This window comes from Myotis lucifugus, unplaced genomic scaffold (genome assembly GCF_000147115.1).
Source record: "Myotis lucifugus unplaced genomic scaffold, Myoluc2.0 scaffold_0, whole genome shotgun sequence".
NCBI classification, from domain to species: domain Eukaryota; kingdom Metazoa; phylum Chordata; class Mammalia; order Chiroptera; family Vespertilionidae; genus Myotis; species Myotis lucifugus.
Window position 1 is genome coordinate 2100094 of NW_005871048.1, and position 22322 is coordinate 2122415.

General features: G+C 37.6%; 1 protein-coding gene across 1 annotated transcript in view; it reads left to right on the forward strand.

Moving 5' to 3' along the window:
* FBN2 (fibrillin 2) overlaps positions 1–22322 on the forward strand; it is a 242315-nt gene that overhangs the window by 105252 nt on the left and 114741 nt on the right. The window contains 2 exon segments of the mRNA XM_006081068.3: positions 8053–8178; positions 21614–21766. Of these exon segments, the coding sequence (XP_006081130.1) occupies positions 8053–8178; positions 21614–21766 (279 nt within the window).

Below are 22322 nucleotides of genomic sequence, written 5' to 3' on the forward strand. Positions count from 1 at the left end.
GAAAAGTCACTGCTGGCAAATAGCTACACTTCCAAAGAAATACCATTTTGGAATGCAGACCAAAAATTTAAACTCATAATATTTGACTATGTTACCAGTAACTTTAATGCATTTTGAAATAGAAATAGCTTTCCAACTATTGCTATAATGTTAAAATGCACTGTGATGGAACTGCCTCTTGTTGCCTTTAATTCATGCCTGAGTGACTTACTCCAAATTAGTATTTACAAAGATGCAGTATTAATTTCAAGCCAAAAGGGAACCATTCATTACATTGCTACCATTGTAACCCTTTAATAATGTTATTATTTTGCCCACGTAGACCCAAAACTCTTTATTAAAAAGTTCCTATTAATATTAACAAACAGAAATTATTTTAAAAATGTACTTCCCTAGATCAATAACAAGAGGAAAAAGGGATTAAGAAGGAATATATAATCTTTCTATGGTAAAACCCTGAAATAACACAAAGATACTGACATTACATGACAGATAGTAGGCTTCTGTCCTCTACATGGCCCCTGGTGTTTTCTGTCTTTCTAAAAAATGGTATCCTTCTCTTTTCATTTCCCTTTGGGCTACTGCCCTCTTTTTTCCTTTCTCTTCACATCCAATTTTAGAATTATTTACAGTCATTCTCTACTTTCTTTCTTCTGACTTATTCTTGAATGCATTGTAATTTAGGGAATAGCCTCACCAGTCAAGTAAATCTAATTTCATCAGGATCACTAGATGGACTTTTCCCATTCCTATAAAAAAATTATAGAGTTGGATTCCCAAAAGAGGACACAGATTTCTCCTATGCAGCTGCCTCTGAGTCACGCGTGCTTTCAATGTCCCACAGTTAGCTCATACTCATACACAGACTCAAGCTCCACTAAGCCCACTCTATATGTGCCTTACCAGCATTTCTCATGTCATCCATCTCAGTGATTGACCCAACTATCCATCCATTCTCTTGCCCAAGACAGAAATCTGGGTACCACTCTCAATACCTCCCTTTCCTGACAACCATTTTATCCCAAGACATTTGGATAGATTCTACTTCCTAAATATATTTTGAGTTGATCCACTTTTCTACCTTCATCACCACTGTCTCTCTTCTCTATCTTTGGGACGGCTTTCTTTGAGGTCTCTCTATCTCCTGCTTGTTTCAGTCCATTACCGTTTCCATATTGCAGCCATGGTGATCTTTCCAGAACACAAATTTAGTCATGTAACTCCCTTGTTTGAGTCCCCTGTTCTTAGGATGAAGTTCCTGTATGCCGTCCTCTGCTTACCTCTCCAGCCTCCTTTCTTTCAACATGCTCTGTGACTCAAGACACATTAACATTTACTTAGTTCCTCAGATAAATTATGCTCTCTTTTACCTTGTCTCTGTGTGTGCTCTTTACTCTGCTTGGAAAACAATATTCCATTTCATTGCCATAGCCTCTGGTGACCTATTTATTATGTTTCAGTTTAACTGTCAGTTTCCTGTGGAAGTTTTTCCTGACCCTTTTCTCCTCTGCACTTGTTCTCCTCTAGTTTTTATCACACAATGTCATCATTGGGCATAACTCTGATCTCCTGGCCACCACTGGCAGCTTCTGGGGAAGGAGTCCAGCAAACCCCTAGTTTCAGCTGTCTCTCTGCTTTGCAGTTATGTTTCTGGTCCAAGGAAATGTTTATCTTGTATTTTGAAACCAGCTGTGTCTTTTTGTTTTCTCTTTTTATATGTCATCTGTCACTGCTATGTGTTTGGAGCAGAAGGGGAGTACTGAAGTATCTTGACTAGAAGTCAAAATCTGCATGTGTAATAAGCTGTCCAGGTGATTCTTATGCACATGAAAGTTTTGTACATAAGTACTCTGTCTTATTCTATTGAAAAGACTGAGCTATTTGATGTGAACTTACTCAAGCTCAGATTCCCTCTATTACTACATCTGCATTTTCCATTTCCCTGTGTTTGATGAATTATCTTTCCATCTTTCCAGAAAAAAATGTTCCAACTCTGCACTTAATTCTTTCACTGTTCTAAACTCCTTCTAACTCTTGCCATTAATTAGTTGTTTCTAGCTTGTATCTCTTCTCTTTCCTGACACGTCCTCTTTACCTACAGTCAAAGCCATCCTAATACACATTAACACAGAACCTCTCTCCTCCAGCTCTCTCTTCCAACTCTTATATATCATTGATCAGTTGCCTCCTGTATGCCCCCTACTGGGGATAGAGCCCACAACCCAGGCATGGAATCGAACCTGGAATCCTTCAGTCCACAGGCCAATGATCTAGCTACTGAGCCAAACCAGCTAGGGCATCTCCTCCATCTCTTTAATCACCCTCATGATACTCTTTCTTTCTGACCAGAAAAGTTACTATTAAGAAGGCAATGCTTCCTAAATTGATCTTTAGATAAAACACAGTATTCATTGAAATGCTTTTTTTTTTTTTAGCAGAAATTGACAATCTGATTCTAAGGTTCATATGGAAATTCATATGCAAATTATGTATCATATGTAGGACATATATAAAGAACTCTTACTACTCAATTATAAAAATACAACTCAATTAAAAACTGAGCAAAATAATTGAATAGTAGTATCCAAAGAAGAGTTATAAAAAGCCAATAATCACATGAAAATGTGTGCAACATCATTAGTCATTAGGGAAATGCAAACCAAAACTGCAGTGTGATACCACTTCACACCATTACAATAAAAAAGATAATGATGAGTGTTTGCAGGATGTGGAGAAATTGGAATTTCCATATATTGCTAGTGATACTGTAAAATATTACAGGTACTTTGGAAAACAATTTGGCAGTTTCTTAATAGTTATTATACGACAGCAATTTCACTTCTGTGTATATACTCAAGTGACATGAAAACATATCTTAATAGAACTAGTATTCAAATGTGCATAACAGCTTTATTTATAATAGCCCCAAAATGGAAACAACTCAAATACCATCAAGTGATGAATGGATAAATAAAATGTGGTATGTCCATACAGTGGAATATTATTCAACAATCTGAAGGTATGAAGTACTGATATATGCCACAACATGGATGAACCTTGAAAACATTATGCTCAGTGAAAGAAACCAGTCATGAAAGATCAGATATTGTATGAATCAATTTATATGAAATGTTTAGAACAGGTAAATATATAGAGACAGATTAGTTAGTATTACTTATAGATCTATTAGTTATAGATTAGTTATTGCCTAGCGCTTGGAAGAAGACAGAGAGAGTGACTATTGATGAGATGGAACTACTTTTGGGAGGATGAAAATGTTCTCAAATTAGGTTGTAATGATGGTTGCACAATCCTATGAATATATTAAAAACCATTGAATTTTATACTTTAAATAAAAGTGAATTACATTACCACACAATTATTGTATTTAAATAAGGCTTTATAAATATACAATGAAATTCTGTGTATACCTTGCTTTCAAAATCTGAAAAGGAGAAAGAAAACATTAATTTTCCATTACAACTTATTTTATTTCAATAATGCTTATGTCCTTTAAAAAGCTTGAAATAGCAATTTATTGGGTTTAAACTTTGGTCATGAATATTCCTAATTTTAAACAGTATATGAATTAATAGAAGTTGAATATCAACAGAATATACTTTTTATACCAAAAAAAATATACAGAATGGCCAAATACGTAAAGTTCCTTGGCATACATGGAAATAAATATTCTAAGAACACATTTAAAAAAAAATTTCTTGTTGATGTTCTAATTCTCTGTAACACAATTGTTCCATGGATTGCTTTTATGTATGACATGTACATATTGGAACTGACAATCTCTAGGGCACTGTTCTTAGAATTCAGTGATATCTGAGATCACACTTAGCACTACTTACCAAATTATTCATTATATTCTGCTTTGAGTAAGATTTACAGTAAATGTTGTAAATGTTGGTTGACAAATATGAGGTTATGTGGTTTGGCAGTCAGTAACCTGTCAGATGGTTTTGCTTAGATCTAGTTTTCTTTAAAAAAAAAAAAAAGTGTTCAGCCTCTTCAAATTATCAAACACTTTCCACTCCTTCTCTCTCTTTACCTTTCCATGGCACACTAAAAAACCGCCTCCTTTTTGACAGTGTTCTTTCTTAGCCTCCATTCATCATACTCTTCCTATTACTTCCCTAACCTTTCCTTCCCAGCCTCCTATACTGGCCTTTCTTCCTTTGACTTTCACTTAGATGGTGGTGGTTCTCAGAGTTCCCTCCTTAAGTTCAACTCTTTTCATTTATGTATTGTCTTTGAGATCCAATCTATTGTTACAGCTTCAAAATGCAATTCATGGAGTTGGTGATAAACCACAAATGTACATATTTATGCCTTACATCTTTACTGAGTTTCAAATTTTTAGTGGCACAATTGGAATTTCTGCCTGTTTCTCTCAAACATCTCAAGTTCAAAATGTCCCAAACTCAACTTAATCTCAAAATATGTTCTTCCCTCTGTGTCACATTCTCTATTATTAGTCTAAAGCTAACTGCATTCCCACTTGCCACTGTCATTGGTTCGGGACTCTATTCCAATCAGCACACTCTCCTGACTAGAGGAGTTTTCAAAAATAGGCATGTGATTCATTGAGGACATTAAAACAAAAGGGAAGCTTTGCTTGGTTTTCTTTGGAAAAAGGTTTCTTGCTCTTAAGAGAGAATCACAAGAAGAGACACCCTCTCTTCTGCTTGATGTCCCAGTCAAAGGTCTAGCCTACAACTGCTACAGCCATGTTGCTTCTATCAAGGAAGGCACCCTCAGGATAACGTCGAAGCACAGAGGAGGGCATGGTTGAGTGTATCTCACAGAAACCAGTCCTGAAGTCCATGCCCCTTCTGAACTTTCAGATATGCAAGCTATTAAATTTCTGGTTTATGTCAGTTTGGATCAGATTTTCTATTATTTGCAGACCAAAGCCTTCAAACTGATAAACTTTTTAAAAAAGTTAATGGAAGGTAGGTGGAGGCACATTAGGTATGCAGAGCATGAATGAAAATAATTCCCATTAAACAAATGGCTTCCCCATGAATAGACATAGGCACATTTGTATATATCTATGCAATATACACTTTATATTTGAGAAGATAATACTTCCAAACCAGATTATGACATACTAGTAGCCCTGCGCATGAATCCGTATGCCAGTAGGTCGCTGCTGCCCTCCTATAGCTCTCCGCTGGCTTCTGACCTCCTGTAGCTCCCCCGGCCACCTCTCATAGCTTGTTGCCCTGCCCTCTCCTGTAGCTCTCCACCTCCCGCTTGCTTGCTGCCCTGCCCCGTCCTGTAGCTCTCTGCCACATGCTTGTAGCCAGTAGGTCACTGCCGCCCTCCTGTAGCTGTTCACCCTCTGCCCCTCTCCCCTCTCCCCCTGCCCCCATAGCTTGCTGCCCTGCCCCCTCCTGTAGCTCTCAGCAGCCGCCTGTACCTCGCTGGCCCACCCTCCTGCTGATCTGTGATCTGGTCCTGAAGTGCTTGGTCGTTACGCCTCAGGGCGTAACAGCTAATTAGCATATTCCTCTCATTATATAGGATGCTCTTGAAGAAATGATACTACAAAAGAGTTAAATGCATACATCCTTCTTAACATAAATATTAATGCTAAATTTAAGTTTAAATGGATGAATAAATATTGGGCATCGCTACATTGAAATGCAGTAAAAAAAGAAAAAAAACACCAAATGTTTTAATTTAAAAATTTTTGGAGGGAGTCTAGCTCAAAAATAAATGAAAAACATTCTTGTTTTTCATATAGAATTCTTAAATACTTTGCCGAGAGCCTTTTACATGTAATTATTTTGACTGTAACCTTTTAAAATTCCTACTCAATTCTAAGGAGAATTGTGAAACATGGAGTTTTTGAACAATAAAATATTTAACACAAAACCCACAAATTTAATATCATTCCATGTGATCTTCTATGTTCCAAATATTTTTCTCCTTAAAAAAGAAAATGTTAAACATCTTTCAGTTGTGTACTCTTTTTGTTGTCAGGAAGGATATTTGGAAGTAGAGAACAAAGAAGTTCTTTATTATGAAAGGAAATGCCAAGAAATGAGAGTTAATGGTTAAATGAAAGACTTAAGTTCTTAATTTTTAAGAATTTGGATTAATCCTGAGCCCCATAAGTGCCTTGACTGTTGGTATAACTTTAGATGTAAGAGGATCAGAGGCAAGTTTTCTGGCTCTTCACTTTTGCACTTCTTGCTGCTGTACTTTGTGCTCTTCTCTCTCTCTCTTTTTTTTTTTTTGTCTTCCTTGTCCAGAAGTGATTGATTAATTTATTTGGTTAACCAAGTACAACTTTTCTAGTGTTCTTTCTCTTCTGAATCCAGTTCAGTTTTTTTAGGATGCACTGAGCTAAGACAGCAAACACAAGATGCAACGGGTCTTAATTTTGTACACATGGTTTCATTTTGTTGGATTAAGTCTGATGGTAACTCACCAAATTACATATATGCCCCTCATGTAGTCAGTTCCTGTTAGAATTCTGATCTCTCCTGGGGAGTTGGAGGATTTTGATTTGTACAATTGTGCCTTCAGTGGTTGACTATTAAGCCTCAAATAAAGATATTATTTTAGAGAATGTCTGAATCTGGTAATTTTTTTATATGCATATTCCAAGAAGACGCATGAGCATATAGTTATTTCATGATGCAGCTTGTAAGCAAGAGTGATAGAATAAATGGGAAAGGAAGGATAAATGAATAGACTTATAGAGGAATTCAAGAAAGGCATTGCCGTCCTGGCTGGTGTGGCTCAGTGGTTGAGCATCCATCTATGAACCAGGAGGTCACGGTTCAGTTCCCGGTCAGGGCGCATGCCCGGGTTGCAGGCTGGATCCCCAGTAGGCGGCATGCAGGAGGCAGCCAATCAGTGATTCTTTCTCATCATTGATTTTTCTATCCCTCTCTTCCTCTCCCTTCCTCTCTGAAATCAATAAAAATATATATTGAAAAAAAGAAAGGCATTGCCAACTATTTTTATAATCATTTTTTCTTGTATTTACAATAACATTTTCCTTTGTTTTTATTAATACATTTCTTAAAAAAATAAATGTAACTAAAAAAACTAAATGCTCAAGTTCATATTTCAGTAATTATCTGTTTGTGTGTCTTTTAGTATTGGTCTCTGTATTCACTGGTCTTTACTAGCTCTGTTCCTTAGAAAGGACAGCCAACTCCCAGCAGGCATAGCTGGATTTTCCTCACAATGGCTCATTTCCTTTTCAGTGTATTAACAATTAGTGCCCAGTGTACCAAATTGTAGCTTTGACTTTCCACCTCTCGATGCTTATTGAACTAGAAGAAAAGTACATTAAAGCTTATATAAATGGCCAGGTTTCCTGCTTTAGAGAAAGTTTAAAAGAAAGCAGACCTTTCATTAATGTGAAAGGGAATAGACTAGTCCCAGCATTGAGTAAACTGAATGAATTAGCAGGGAGGTACAATAGGAAAACTGGACACCTCCCAAGTTTGCCCTTTGTGGTGTTTCTATATTATTTTAGATTTGGAATTAATTCCCAGAATGTCAAATATACCCATATTCAGATGTAAGTACAAAAACATTTCCTGAAGCCAAATTAAAGAAAAAAAAAAAGCATTTGCCACCTTCCATTGGTTCAAAAGATTAGTATGAAAATTAGCTATAAAAATTTAAAATGTAGCTACTCCATATTTTAAAATATAATCCCTGTATGTGTTTTTATAAAGGCTGTAGTAGGATAATTCCTAACTGATGTAGAATGGAAACTAAAACGTTGACATTTTTACTTATTTCCAATTTAAATTGCATTTGGGGAAAAAAAAAGGATATAGAGTTTTGCTTTAGTTGGCCTTGTTTTACTGCCATGGGAGTTTACTTTCATCTCAGTTCCCATAGATATGTGTGAGAAATTCTTTAGGGCCTGAAACAAGAGTATCTTCAGGGTTATATGATCTGACCTAATCAACCATGATTGCACTCATACTCTTTTTTTTAAAATCCCTTCTAAAAGCTATTTAATGAAGGCCTTTCTCACCGTCTTCTCCTTCTTCCCTTGATTAGACATCGATGAGTGCAGCGTCATTCCTGGGATATGTGAAACTGGCGAATGCTCCAACACCGTGGGAAGCTATTTTTGCATTTGTCCACGTGGATACGTAACCTCAACTGATGGCTCTCGGTGCATTGGTAAGCCTTGTGTTTTTGAAAGCACAATACACTGCTTCTTTATAATGACAGAACAGCCCAAACAGGTATGAAGATGGCAACGATTATAAAACCATTGGGAAAATGGCTGAAAGAGTTGTTTAAAATAAACGGTACCACTATTGAGAGATTGATAGACCAGATGCTCTTTGCAAAGACTTCAGTTTCAGAAGCCATCTGGGTTTGTTTTATGTTGTCAGAGTCATTTTTGAAATGAAGAAAAACTTCCTCAAGACATTGCTTTTGCCCAGCATTAGCGACACAAAGGCATGAGAAAGATTTTAAAAATTCTGCTTTGGAGAAGAATGTAGTAATTAAGTGTTCTTTTGAATCATGAATATAGTCAGTGTCTTATTTACTTAGGCCTTGCTTATTCTAGTGAAAATATTTATGATGGAAAAGTAATGGACACCTTTAATTTTGTTCTTTAAACACATTCAAATTAAAGCTAAATATATTTTATGTTCTTCTTTGTTTAGAGAAACGGAACAGTGCTTCTTGATCATGTGTAGGTCAACCATTATTGAGCAAGTCTTAGACTTTTGGGGCATTAAAGATTCATGAGATACAGGAATTAGGAAAATTAAGCCAGCACCCAAAAATGGAGTTGCTTGGTTTACTAGAGGATGGTCATCTGGATAGTGCCAGTCTCCTATCCTTACCAGGAGGATATGTCAGCAACTGACTGCCAGGCCTCTGTAGATCCTGATGATGGTGCCCAAGTGAACTGGGTTGCTGAAATGGAAATACAGAGTCAGCCCCAACGAAAGGGCTGAGGCCTGAATTCATTTACTAAAATGTACTGATACGCCAGACACTATGCTAGTTCTTTCCATCCAACAGTAAATATGAGAGAGATAGATCCTGCTTTAGATAGGGATCGAATCCACAACCTAAGTATGTGCCCTGACTGGGAATTGAGTCGGTAACCTTTTCAGTGTATGGGACAAAGCTCCAACCAACTGAACCACATAAGCCAGGGCTCATTTAACATAATTTAACAGCTATGAGAATTGAAAATTAGTAGAACAACCAAAATTGGCTTAATTTTCTTCAACTATATAGGAAAATAATGCACACACACACAATCATCTGCTTGAAACAGTGAATGGACTCACCTCTGCGGGAAAAATGTCAACTTGGGAGTCATTACTGAACATCAATGGCTATATGTCATAGATTTTGGCTTCAGGAAAGTTGTTCTAGAATATGGCTAGAAGAAATGTGGCTGGAGAAATAAATGAGGATTTTACTGTGAATTTCTGGAAATACCAAATAAGGTATATGTAACATTTTATTTGGTAGGAAAGTGGGTAAGGCCTTTGAGAATGAATTGGAATGGAGTTGGGGAGGGGTAAGAAGAAAGACAAACTAGTTAGAAGGCAGAACTTGCCATAATAAATATTACTGTTTTATGTCATATTTCTAAATTATTTCTTTATCCTTGATTTCTTAAATTGCTAAATCCTTCTTTAGTCAGATGACACTTGTTCTTTTTTGTTGTTGTTTGCATTGAAAAGAAGGCATATTCTTCATCATATTCAGATAGTCAAAATCAAGATTTCTAATGATTTACTGAGGTTGTTTTTCTTTAATGTCAGATATTTGGTTTACCATTAAATCATGATAAACTCTCTTTATCTCCTGCCTAGCTATATAAAAGTCCTAAGCCTTTTCTTGGGCATTCAAAGCCCTTTAGAACATGACCCAGACTGTATTCAGGACTCATCTTTCACCCAACACATTTCTCTCATTGTGAACATGAGCACAGTCCAGGTCCTTGCCCACAATATCCCCTCTACCTGAAGCATCTTGATGTCCCCCTCTGTGCTCATTAAAACTAACTGAAATTCTGGCCCTTCAACGAATAGGATGCCTGACCTACCTAGTTTATGAAAATGTGAAAATCCTCACATTTTATTAATGATTTAGTAAAAGTGCTTTTTAACATTTTTTAAAAATTCTAAAAAAAAACAACAACAACAAAAATTCAACTGATTCTTCAAGTCCCCAATCGGATAGCACATTTCTTTATAGCCATTGCTACCTAATCCACATTCTCTTGGACAAAATTCATCAGCCCCTACCGTATTATTTTTAATTTCCTTCATTTCTGTGTTTACCATATTGTCACAGGAACTTGTGCTTTACTCATTGGCCAAACTGTTAGCTTCATTAGGTCCTGCCTTATGCAGCTTTATGTCTGTGTAGTAGTACCTTGCATACAAGTTTGGTCTCAATAAGTCTTTTCTGAATGAATAGCCCAGCCAACAAATGAATGAATGAGATCAGATCAAATGTAAGAATTTTATGCTGGTTAATAACTGCTTTTCATTGTTTCTCACCCTGTTGGACATGATGTGGTGGTACTGAGTTGTGGTCCTAGATGCTCTCAGAGCCTGCGTGAGCTCGTAAGAGTGAGGCATAGTGAGTCCTGTGCAAAGCATGAGTCCCCATTCATTTTAGTATCAACATCCTAAGCCAGGAACAGAGGAAAACCTCTCAGAAGGGGAGGACGACTCTCTAAAATTACGAAATCAATGTTAAAATTAAGTGAGCAGCTTAAAATTTTTTTGAATAACTATGTTACATTTGGAATAAGTACATGTTTTCTATACATGAGAAAAAATAAATCTAACATTCTAATGTGTAAGAAATCTTTGACTTTGATTTTTAAAAATCTGGGTGTATTTTCTTAGATTGAATTTATTTATAATTGAATTTTGTAGGTCATAGATATTCCCATGCTATTTATTTTGTAACCAAGTATATGCTAACCATAATAAGTTGGACGAACTCAAAACTTTTTTTTGAGTGTGAAACTGCATGTTATCTGCAGCTTTATTCTAAGAATGGCACATGCTGAATGCTTCCCTTCCTTATTCTAGTTAACAAATATATCCAAAGTCTATCCCACATCGTAAAGCATCAACAAACTGCCTTCTTCTTTTTCTTTTTAATCCTCACCAGAGGATATGTTTTTTATTAATTTTTAGAGAGAGAGGAAGGGGAAGAGAGAGAGAAACATTGGTCAGCTGCCTCCCATACATACCCCGACCTATGATCTAAGCCACAACCTAGGTATGTGCCCTGACTGGGGATTAAACCCAAAACCTTTTGGTGTACCGGATGACCATCCATCCAACTCAGCCACCTGGTCACAGTAACTGCCTGTTTCTTTTATGTGTAGGAAAATATTTTCATATGACATGAGAGCTTAGCTAGACATCCTATCTAATAATAGACAAACATGGTAATTGACCTTATCTTCGCTACGCCCCCATTGGCTAATCAGCGCGATATGCAAATTAACTACCAACAAAGATGGCACCCGGCAGCCACACAGCTGAAGCGAGCAGGAGGCTTGCTTGCTCCAGTGATGGAGGAAGCCAAGGTTCCCCGCCTGCCGCGGCCCGGCTCTGAGCTCCGAAAGCAACAAAGTTTCAATTATAGAAGCTAAAGAAACCCCAGATACCTGCTTTCAGCAGGCCGTGGCCTCAGAGCTAGAGCGAGCAGGAGCCGGCTCTTAGCTCCAGTGATGGCAACAAAGTTTCAATTATAGAAGCTAAACAAACCCCAGATACCTGCTTTCAGCAGGCCATGGCCTCAGAGCTGGAGCGAGCAGGAGCCGGCTCTCAGCTCCAGTGACGGCAACAAAGTTTCAATTATAGAAGGTAAATAAATCCCAGAATTAAAAAAAGAAAAGAAAAAAAGGAGAAGCTGGGAGCTTCAGTCGCGGGCCAGCCTGAAAACGGCCCTCAGGCCCTCACCCAGACTGGCCAGGCACCCCAGTGGGGACCCCCACCCTAAAGGGGGTGTGGCCAGCTGCAAACAGCCATCAGCCCCTCACCCAGCCTGGCCAGGCACCCAAGCAGGACCCCCACCCTGATCCGGGACACCCTTCAGGGAAAACCAGCTGGCCCCCACCCGTGCACCAGGCCTCTATCCTATATAGTAAAAGGGTAATATGCAAACTGACCCTAACAGCAGAACGACTGGGAATGACTGGTCACTATGACACACACTGACCACCAGGGGGCAGACGCTCAATGCAGCAGCTGCCCTCTGGTGGTCAGTGCGCTCCCACATGGGGGAGCTCTCCTCAGCCACAAGCCAGGCTGATGGCTGCAAGTACAGCAGTGGTGGTGGGAGCCTCTCCTGCCTCCTCAGCAGCGCTAAGGATGTCCGACTGCAGCTTAGGTCTGCTCCCCGCTGCCAAGTGGACATCCCCCGAGGGCTGCCGGGCTGCCAGAGGTATGTCTGATTGCCAGCTTAGGCCCAATCCCCTGGGGAGCAGGCCTAAGCCAGCAGGTGGTCATCCTCTGAAGGGTCCCAGACTGTGAGAGGGCACAGGCCGGGCTGAGGGACCCCCTCCCCCCGAGTGCACAAATTTTTGTGCACTGAGCCTCTAGTCCTATATAATAAAAGCCTAATATGCAAATCAGTGGAATGACCAGTCACTATGATGCACACTGACCACCAGGGGCTGCCCCCAGCCCACAGGCCCCAGGCCAGCCACGGTGGGTGCCAGCAGGGGCCCCCTGATTGCCCTGCCAGTCACCCCACAGATTGGCCCTGATCGCCGGCCAGGCCTAGGGACCCTACCCATGCACAAATTTCATGCACCAGGCCTCTAGTTTTAATTATACCAGTAAAAGAGGATAGTTTTCCCATTTAATTTCATGCTAACTATAAAAGTCAAATTCCTAATTTAAATTTATCTGGTATGTTTCATCAAATTTTTTAAATATCCAGGAAAGAGCTTTCTATTTTTAACAGAGTACTAACATATGTCATTTCTAAAGAGTTGAAACATACCTAATAATATTTTTAGAAGCATTTTTAGTAGCACAACTTGATGGCCCTTATATCACTTTGGAAGTCAGTGTCATTGTCATATCCATGGCATTTTTTAATACCTAAGCTTTAGATTGTAATATAGGCAGAAGAGTGACTGGCAGCCAGCGATGAGTAAATAATGAATTGACAAGCAGCATGGAGCAAATTCTGTGTGCAAAATAATGTCACTGCTGCTGTTGTGCACACAGAGCTCTAGTAGGAACCCTCAGCAGTGGGACTCCCAAGTGCCAGTCAGCAGCGAGTGAAGTTCAAAAAATGAGAGCAAGGGTTTAGAAATCCTTGCAGTAACATGACTTGCCACAACTTCCAAGTGCTTTACCGTGAGCGTTAAAAGTTTCCGTGCACAATATTGCCTTGGAGTATTCTTGAGAAAACAAAACTGGAAAACATAATGTGGGGGGTGGGGAGGAGAGAAAGTTTGAGGCGATTAATTGCTAAGTAATTTTTAGGCAATAAATACTATAAGTTAAAATGAAAGGCCTGATTATTGTAGTAAAAATTGATCACAGGAAATGAGCACTGATGTTGATCTTGAAAAATGGGCAGGAGCTCCCCAAAGGAAGTAGGGTGTGCTGAGCAAGGAGAAAGGTGTGAGCAAGATTACAGGTGCTGGGTATCTTGGTGGACTCAGGAGATGGTGAGAAGAGCATGTCTGGGAAAGATTGCTGAGTAAAACGGGAAAGATGGGTTGAGATGAAGGGTTCTATTGCTAAAGTTCTTAACTGCCATGCTAAAAAGTTCCAGGTTGGTCCTAAGGGCAGTGAGAGCCCATCAAGACTTTTGAGCAGAACACAGACAAAAATCAATGGGGGAAAACTGTTATAAAGAAATGAGGAAGATCATGATACGATGATGTAGAAGGATGTGGGGATGTGCTGTTATTATGCAGCATTTTATGTGAATGATGGGTGTTGGTTATATATGCATATACACATTTATAACAACACTTGAAAGATAACCAAAAACTAAATATTTAACTAAAGGGGAAAGGGAGATGGGGATGAAACAAAGTACTGAATAGTGTTTTAGTTTTAACTTCAGAATTATGTAATAGGTGATTGGTGGATCAGGGATAGTATTTTAATTAAGAAAGAATGTCCCAGAAAGAGAAGCTTAGACAGTGAGGAATGAACAGTTCACTATTTTAAAGAAAGAAGTAACTCTAAGAACCATTGTTCCTAGTTCTAGTTAGTCTTGTGTAACGGAAACATGAAAGCAACATGAATGTATTTTAGGAATAGTCCGAATCTGCAGAATCAATCAAGGGAAACCCATGTTGGCGCCAGACCATCAAAGAGGCGGGGCAGCCTCCAGGATCAGGGGATAAAACCTGAGACAATGGTTGCTATTTACCGAACACCTACTATCACTACTAGTATTCTGGCTTGAGCCAACCTCATCCGTGTTTTCTGGCTGAACCCTTCATTTTTAACAAGCAAAGCTCACTCAACAGGAGACATATTTATTTCAAGGTACAACCCCCAACTTTTACCAAGTTTTCATCACAATGTATAATTAACCTTTAGTTCTCTTAAATCAAGTTTAGACTGAATGTCAAGCCATGAAACAAACTCTGATAATGGTACCATTATTTTGCTTCAAGATAGATTTATATTTTAATCAGAAGAGATGGATTGCTTCCTCTTTTTCAGTGTGGCTTTAAATAAGACTTCATGTAAACCTTGCTCTGGGAGTGTAGTGAGGGCAATAGGCTATTATTGGAGGAATAGACTTGTTTTCATTCCAGTGACATATCAGTCCTACAGTTAAATATATACCAAGCATTAGAAGGATTTGTCCTAATGGGTAATAAATATGCTTCATCTGCCTTTGCTCCTAATAATTCCCTATCTTCAGAGTCTGCCTAGATGACTCTTAGTTAGTTCTGTGGAAGGTCCCTTTTTTTATTTCAAATATTCTATCATATGACACATTTCCAACACAGTACTTTATCAGAGATATGCAAAGCAAAGAACCTAACTCCTAGCCACTCTTTTGCCTTTGAAATCTATTTTTGGGGAGACCTTAACAATGAGACATCACTGATCCGTATTTCATCCTGATATGTTTTTGACTCTTCCCCCGCATTTTTCATATTTATTGGAGGTGATTTCCTTGCCTCCTTGATGTTATTAGAAGAGAATAATTGTGGAATTTATGAAAAAAGTTATGATTTACTTTCCAATCCTCACTTTCTGCCCCTCTACCCTCATCAGTGACATGGTTTCTTTCAATAAATACTATTGGACATATGAGGATAATTCAGTATCTTTGAGAAAATACATAATGAAAATGCTACTGAGTATTAAGTAATAATTTTAAATGAATTTGTATTTTATTAGTCATAGAAATCTTCATAAGCAGGAATTATGTAGTACCTACATACTGTGAGGTGTTACATGCATTGCAATGTTCAGTGTAAGATTTGTAGATCCCTTAAAATATTACAGACTCCCAAAGTTTGAGAGTGGTAAATGTAGATTCCTGAGGGATTCCTGATGAGCACCTACTCATTTTCATATTTATTTACTTATTTCCAATGTGCTATTGTGTTTGGCCCATTAGTTGTTTAGAAGTGTAAGAGGTTTTTCTGGCTTGCAAATCTCCCATGTGGGCTTGAAAAAAAAAGTGTTTTCTCCAGTTGTTGCATAGATATATCCATTAGATGAAACTTATTAACTATACTATTATGATTTTCTCTATATCTACTGAACTTTATCTACTTTGTCTGTCAGTTACTGAAAGAGTTGTATAAATATCCCACTTTGGGCCAGCGGCATGGCTCAGTGGTTGAGTGTTGATCTATGAACCAGGAGATCATGGTCAGGTTCCATCAAGGGCACATGCCCCGATTGCAGGTTTGATCCCCATTGGGGGACATGCAAGAGGCAGCCAATCAATGATTCCCTGTCATCATTGATGTTTCTATCTCTCTCTCTCTCTCCCTTCCTCTCTAAAATACGTTTATAATCAATAAAACTAAAAATAAAAAAATAAATATGATGGTAGATTTCTGTTTTTCTGTGTGTTTAAGTTTTTGTTTTATATATTTTGATGTTATATTATAAGATGATGATGTTTAAAAATATTATATTTTCCTGATAAATTGAACCTTTTTTCAATATGTATTGATTCTAAAGTTCTTTTCCTTTTTTGTCAATTTCTAAATATTTTCTCTTGGTATATTTTACCTCATATTATTTTGCATCACATTTTGTGAGAGGAAGTGTAATATTTAAATATATGCCTATTTTATATTTTTCTTCTCACTGTTTTTGCTTCCTTATGTTTTAAATTTGTCTCTTTTAAACAATCAAAATCTAAATTGTTTTGCACAATATGAAAATCTTTACCTTTTAAGTTGAGACTAAACTCATTTATATTAATTATAGTAACTGATATATTTGTTTTTTTAATTCTTTATTGTTGAAAGTTTTACATTGATATATTTGTTTTTATTTCTATTACCTTCTCTGTGCTTCCTACCTTCTTTTTTCTATTTCTTTTGGATTTATTCAGGGTTTCCTCTTCCCCCGCATTCTGTTATTTTCCCTTTGTTGTTCAGAAGTTACATACATTATTTCTGTGATTTTAGTGGTTATCCTAGCTGTTTTCAGATGTATATGTAACTTCAAGTCTAAAATTAATCTGTAGTTTTAACCATATCTAAAAAATAAAAGAATATTAAAGACCATTATAAACTGATGAACAAAAATAGATACAGAGGCAGAGCAGCATTGAACAGACTGTCAAACTACAGTGGGAGGCCCGGGGAGGGTTGCGGGGGAGAGGGTAAGAGATCAACCGAAGGACTTGTATGCATGCATATGAGCATAACCAATGGACACAAGACACTGGGGGGTAAGGGAGGCCGGGGGAATGTCAAGGGGGGTGGGAGGGAAAGGAGACATATGTAATGCTCTTTGTAATACTTTAAGCAATAAAACAAAATTTAAAAAAAAATAAAAAATTCTAGTTACTGCCACTCCCTCTTTGCAACAAATTAATCATTATTATTGCTGTTTGATATTTTAGTGCCTGTTAGATTTTACCTAGGTACCTAACAATATTTTTCCTCTTCATTATTTTATACATTCCAAACCTTCTACTTGGAATCATTTTTATTTTGCCTAAATCACCTCTTCAAAAATTTTCTTTAGAGAGAACTTTTAGAGAAAATTTTCTTTGTTTTTTTAATTCCTGAAAATGACCTTGATTTTTCCTCTGGAAAGATGGTTTCTTTGGATACAGAATGTTAAGTGGACAGAAAATAATATTCCATTGTGTCTAGCATCCATTGTTTCTGTTAAGAAGTCAGTGCTTGTTTAAATATCATTCCTTAGCAGGTAGTCTGTCTTTTCTTTCTAGCTGTTTTTAAGATCTTTGCTTTTCCTTTGTTGGTTTGTGGTTTCAGTGATGTGATAACCTGTGGATTTCTTTTTATTTTTCCTGCTTTGGATTTGCCAGAATTCCTAGACTTGAGATTGTTGCAACCTTGTTAGAACATTCTAAAGTAATATCTGTTGAACATTGCCTCTCCCAGTTACCTCTGTTTATTACCTCTTTCTAGTACTCCTATTAGATATATATTATCTTTTCAAGCTCATGTCCATATTTCTTAACTTCTTCTTAACATTTTTTATCTCTTTGTCTCTCTAACCTACAATGAAGTTAATTTATTCACCTATATTGTCCAGCTTAGTAATTTTCTCTTCAACTATGTGCAAAACTGTTTAATATATTCACAGAACATTTTACTTCAGTTACAATCATTTTCATTTATAGAAGTTTCACTGAATTCTTTTAAGTCTGTTCTTTCCTTTTTTATGGGCTCTTTCTCCTTGTTCAAATTTTTATACTTTAATAGTCATAGACATATTAACTATAATGTAGTTATTAACTGACATTTGATAAATTATTATTAATTAATAATGGTCAGAATTAGTCTGACCATTTCAGTATCTGAAATTTGCTATTTGTTCAGTCAGCTAGCTGTTTTTCATTGAGCCTTGTTTCCTTGTGTGTTACTTGTTTACTTATTCTTTTCCTGTTAGCTACCCGTTTTTCTTGGAATTTTATTTGTGGGAATTCTTTCAGACCTGGTGTCAATATTAAATCCTCAGTGGTATTAGTTTTTGCCTGTTGCTTGAAATATTTATACCTGAGGACATCTTTATATTAGATTCCTTCTTTGAAGTTTTTCAGACCTAATAGGAATTGAGACATCAAAGCTGTCTGTGTGAGGAAGAGTTTGTGGTTACAGATTCTTTGGAAAGGTCTTTCTTTACCTCCACCCAGGACTGAGGCAGAGACAGGCAAGTCTCTTAGCTGCCCTTCTCTAAGTTAACCTTACTCTAGGGATACAGCTCTGTGGAGCCCCTGCTTCATCAGGGAGTCCCCTGTTGCATTCATATTGGAGGGGAGAGACTAGGCTTCTTATCTCTTGTGCAGGCGTGGGGTCCTGTGAACGTATCAGAGTTGAAGTTTCAGGTTTCTAGAGTTTGGCAGAAGTAAGCCCTAAAACTGAAAACTTTCTGTTCACTTACCTCCTATGGTTCCTGTTCTCACTTCATTTTGAGACTGTTTTTCATTTCTTTCATGTCCACTAGGTGATATATTCTTTAAATAGTTCATGCCAGCTAGGTGATGTATTTTTTAAAATTGTTTTATCTGTGACATTTCTAGTGAAAGAGACATTCAGAGTAGCTAATCCACCATTCTGCTAGAAACAGAACATATGTTGTTTCATTTAATTCACCCACCAACCCTTTTCCAGGACAAAGAAGAGTTCAATATATTGCATAATCAATTAGAATTTTGATGTAAACCTAGGTCTCCCGATTCAAGGCCACTGCTTCTTCAAAACTTAAGGTACAGCCTCCTCCTTGCAGAAACCTTGAAGAGATCAATACAATTCAATCTACCTGGTAGTATTGTTTCATTGCAGTGATTACTGTTAAGAGTTTGGGACTTTCTAATTTACATCCTGTTCTGGAGGAGTGGAACAATCGAGTAAGTATAGGAATGTGGTGCTTTGGGTTTCTGGAATGAATATTTCCAAAATTATTTTCCTGGATCATTCTTGGGAATAGAAACTTACCTGTGAAATCATTCCCAGTGACAGCAACTTACGCAGTTTATGAAATGTCTGCAGTGTCTTCAAGCATGCAGGCATGTACCAAATTTAGTACAGATTCTCCTCAGCATATAATGAAGCTACTTTCCAATAAACTCTTTGTAAGTTGAAAACACATTTAATACACCTAACCTACCAAACATCATCACTTAGCTTAGCCTACCCTAAACATGTTCAGAAAACGTTGGCAACACAGTACACTATAGAGTATCTATTGTTTATCCTGGTGGTTGTGTGGCTGACCGGGAGCTGCAGCTCACAGCTCCTGCCCAGCATCAGGAGAACATATCATATCACATTATCTATAGCCCAGGAAAAGGTCAAAATCAAAATTCGAAGTACAGTTTCTATTGAATGCATACTGCTTTCACACCTTCATAAAGTCAAAAAATAGTTAAGTCGAACCATCCTAAAGTTGGGGACCATCTATACTTTGCTTTGGGATATATACTAGGTTTCTTTTGGGATACAGGGGGAGGTGTACTGATTCTTACATGGAGCATTTTAAATTCAATTCTTTTATTTAACAACTAGAGGCCCAATGCATGAAATTCGTGCAAGAGTAGGCCCTCACAGCCCCAGCTGTCTCTGCCCTCACAGCCCCATGGCCCCACCCACTGGTCGTTCAGGAAGGTCATTCCAGAAGGTCATTCTGCCGTCCGGTCTAATTAGCATATTAGCTCTTTATTATATAGGATAACTTGGAAGCAAAGCAACCCAAGGTATACTATGGACCATTCGAGAAAATATATTTATTTTAAACTATATGTAATGCAAAGAAATAGGCTTTATCTATTAATGGGATTATTTGTCATTAATAGTTTCAAGTGCATTATTAATATGCAGCTCCTGATTGTTGTGCTACATCTTTCTTCTGGTGGTCATATACAAAATACCTTCGAAGGCTTCTTGATAAAAGTTGAATAATACATAGGAAATTAGACACAATTTTTTTCATTGTTTACACAATAAAGGTAGATTCAGTTATAAACCCACAGATGACACTAATATTTTATCCTTATGCAGTTATGCTTTTTATGTAGTCTTTTGATGATATCTTCTAGCTTTTATCTGCCATTCTAATCCATTCTCTACCCTGCTGCTAGAGTGACCTTTATCATAGTCACATTTGATCATGTCACTTCTCTTTCCCCCAATACTGTAGGATAATACACACAATCCTTATCATAGCAATACTGCCAAACCCAGTGGTTACTTCTGAATCTGCACCTTACTTTACTTCTTAATCACCATTTGACATGATCTATTGCCCCTGGTTCTTGAAAATGTCTCACCTAGCCTCATAGCTTATAATACCTATGTACTGGTAGATACACTGATAACTCACAGGTATATATCTTCAGCCTGACCACTCCTCTGGGTTCCAGGTTCATATATTTAACATCCCAAATGTAACATGTTAAAGAGAAGCTTTGTATTATGTCCTCTAATCCTAATTGTCATCCCCGTCTCAACTGTGTAAATCAAAAACTTAGGAAATTCTCTCTTTTCCCTCAGACCCCAGACCCATGCAAGTTCCCATTGTCTGTACTTTCAAAATATGTCATCATCTTTACTGCTGCCATCCTCATCCAGGCTACCATCATCTCTCACCTGAAGGTCTTCCTGTGCTCGCTACAGTCAGTGGCCAAAGAGATTTTTTTAAATGTAAACTATTGTGTTTCTTCTAATTGAAGCCATTTAATTAATCTTAAAGAACATCAAATAACATCCAAAGTCCTCCTGAATGGTCCTCAGGTCTCCATGATCTTGCCTTTGATATCTCTCTGAGCTCATAGTCTCTCCCTTTTGCATGTTCTTCTCTAGTCACATTGGACTCTTGCTTTTCACACACATCAAGTACATCCCCTTTTTTCTCTTTGAACTAATCTTCCTTCAGATAGCTACACGGTTCATGATCTGACTTTATTCAAGTCTCTTCTCAGCTGTGACTGTCTCAGAGAGATGCTTCTGATCAACCTTTCTAAAGTAGGCCTCTATCAGTCAGATACTGCTGTGTAACAAACATCCACAAAAATCTCAGTGGCCAAAAACAGCACACATATCCAGGTCAGCTGGGATTGGAGGATTTAGGATGGGGTTGGGTTGTTGCCTTTCTGCTTTTCTTCAAGTTCCAGACCTGGCTGTGTTGGCTTCTCACTGCAGTATGGGCTCGTATCTACTTTATGTCTTTCATGTTTGTATCCCTGGGATGTAGCATGGAATAGGTTCTCAATGAACATTTGCTCAGTAAATAAGTAAAGGAATGAATAAATGTAATAGAAATGAAGAGAATAAATAGATACACTAGAGATTAAGTAAAATAACTCACTTCATTTAACCTCTTCTAATGTGTGAAATGATGAACTAAGAACTTGAGATAATTCTACCATGCCTTCTATTTTATTTTCACATGTTCAGATCAAAGATCAGGCACATGTTTCTCAGGCCTGGTGAATGGTCGCTGTGCACAAGAGCTCCCGGGCAGAATGACAAAAATGCAATGCTGCTGTGAACCCGGCCGCTGCTGGGGCCTTGGAACCATTCCTGAAGCCTGTCCCGTCAGAGGCTCTGGTGAGTGGCTGGCTGCTAGTCTCCTCAAGACAGACAGTATGAAGAAAATTTGTACTAATGTACTTTGCTCTTCATTTTGAAGTCATGTCATGTCTATATTCCCATTACTGTCTTCCTGATTTAACGGAGGACAGTTTGGGTGTTTTGGGGAGAGTTGGGATAGCATTATTTACTTGGGATCAATTTTGACTGTACGTAATTTATTGATATTAAAATAATACCTAAAAGCTGATTACCACCGGTCTTTGTGAAGTATTTTTAAAAATTATTTTGAATGCCCATATTTCAATTCAGTTATAAAACCTCCTCCTGATCTTTCATTCCAGAGCTTGAATATCTTTGACTAAAAAGTTCAACCTCCATTTATATTTTATTTCAGGAGTACCTTTATCTTATCTTATCTTATAGTGTCCCAATCTTGAAGATATTTTCTTTTTTCTAATGACCTGAACATTAAGAATACAAGGGTAGGAGGATGCCTCTCATTCATTTTGCTATATTAACTGCCATATAACTGAGGCTAAATCGGAAAATCACTTTAGGATGAATGAGCAAT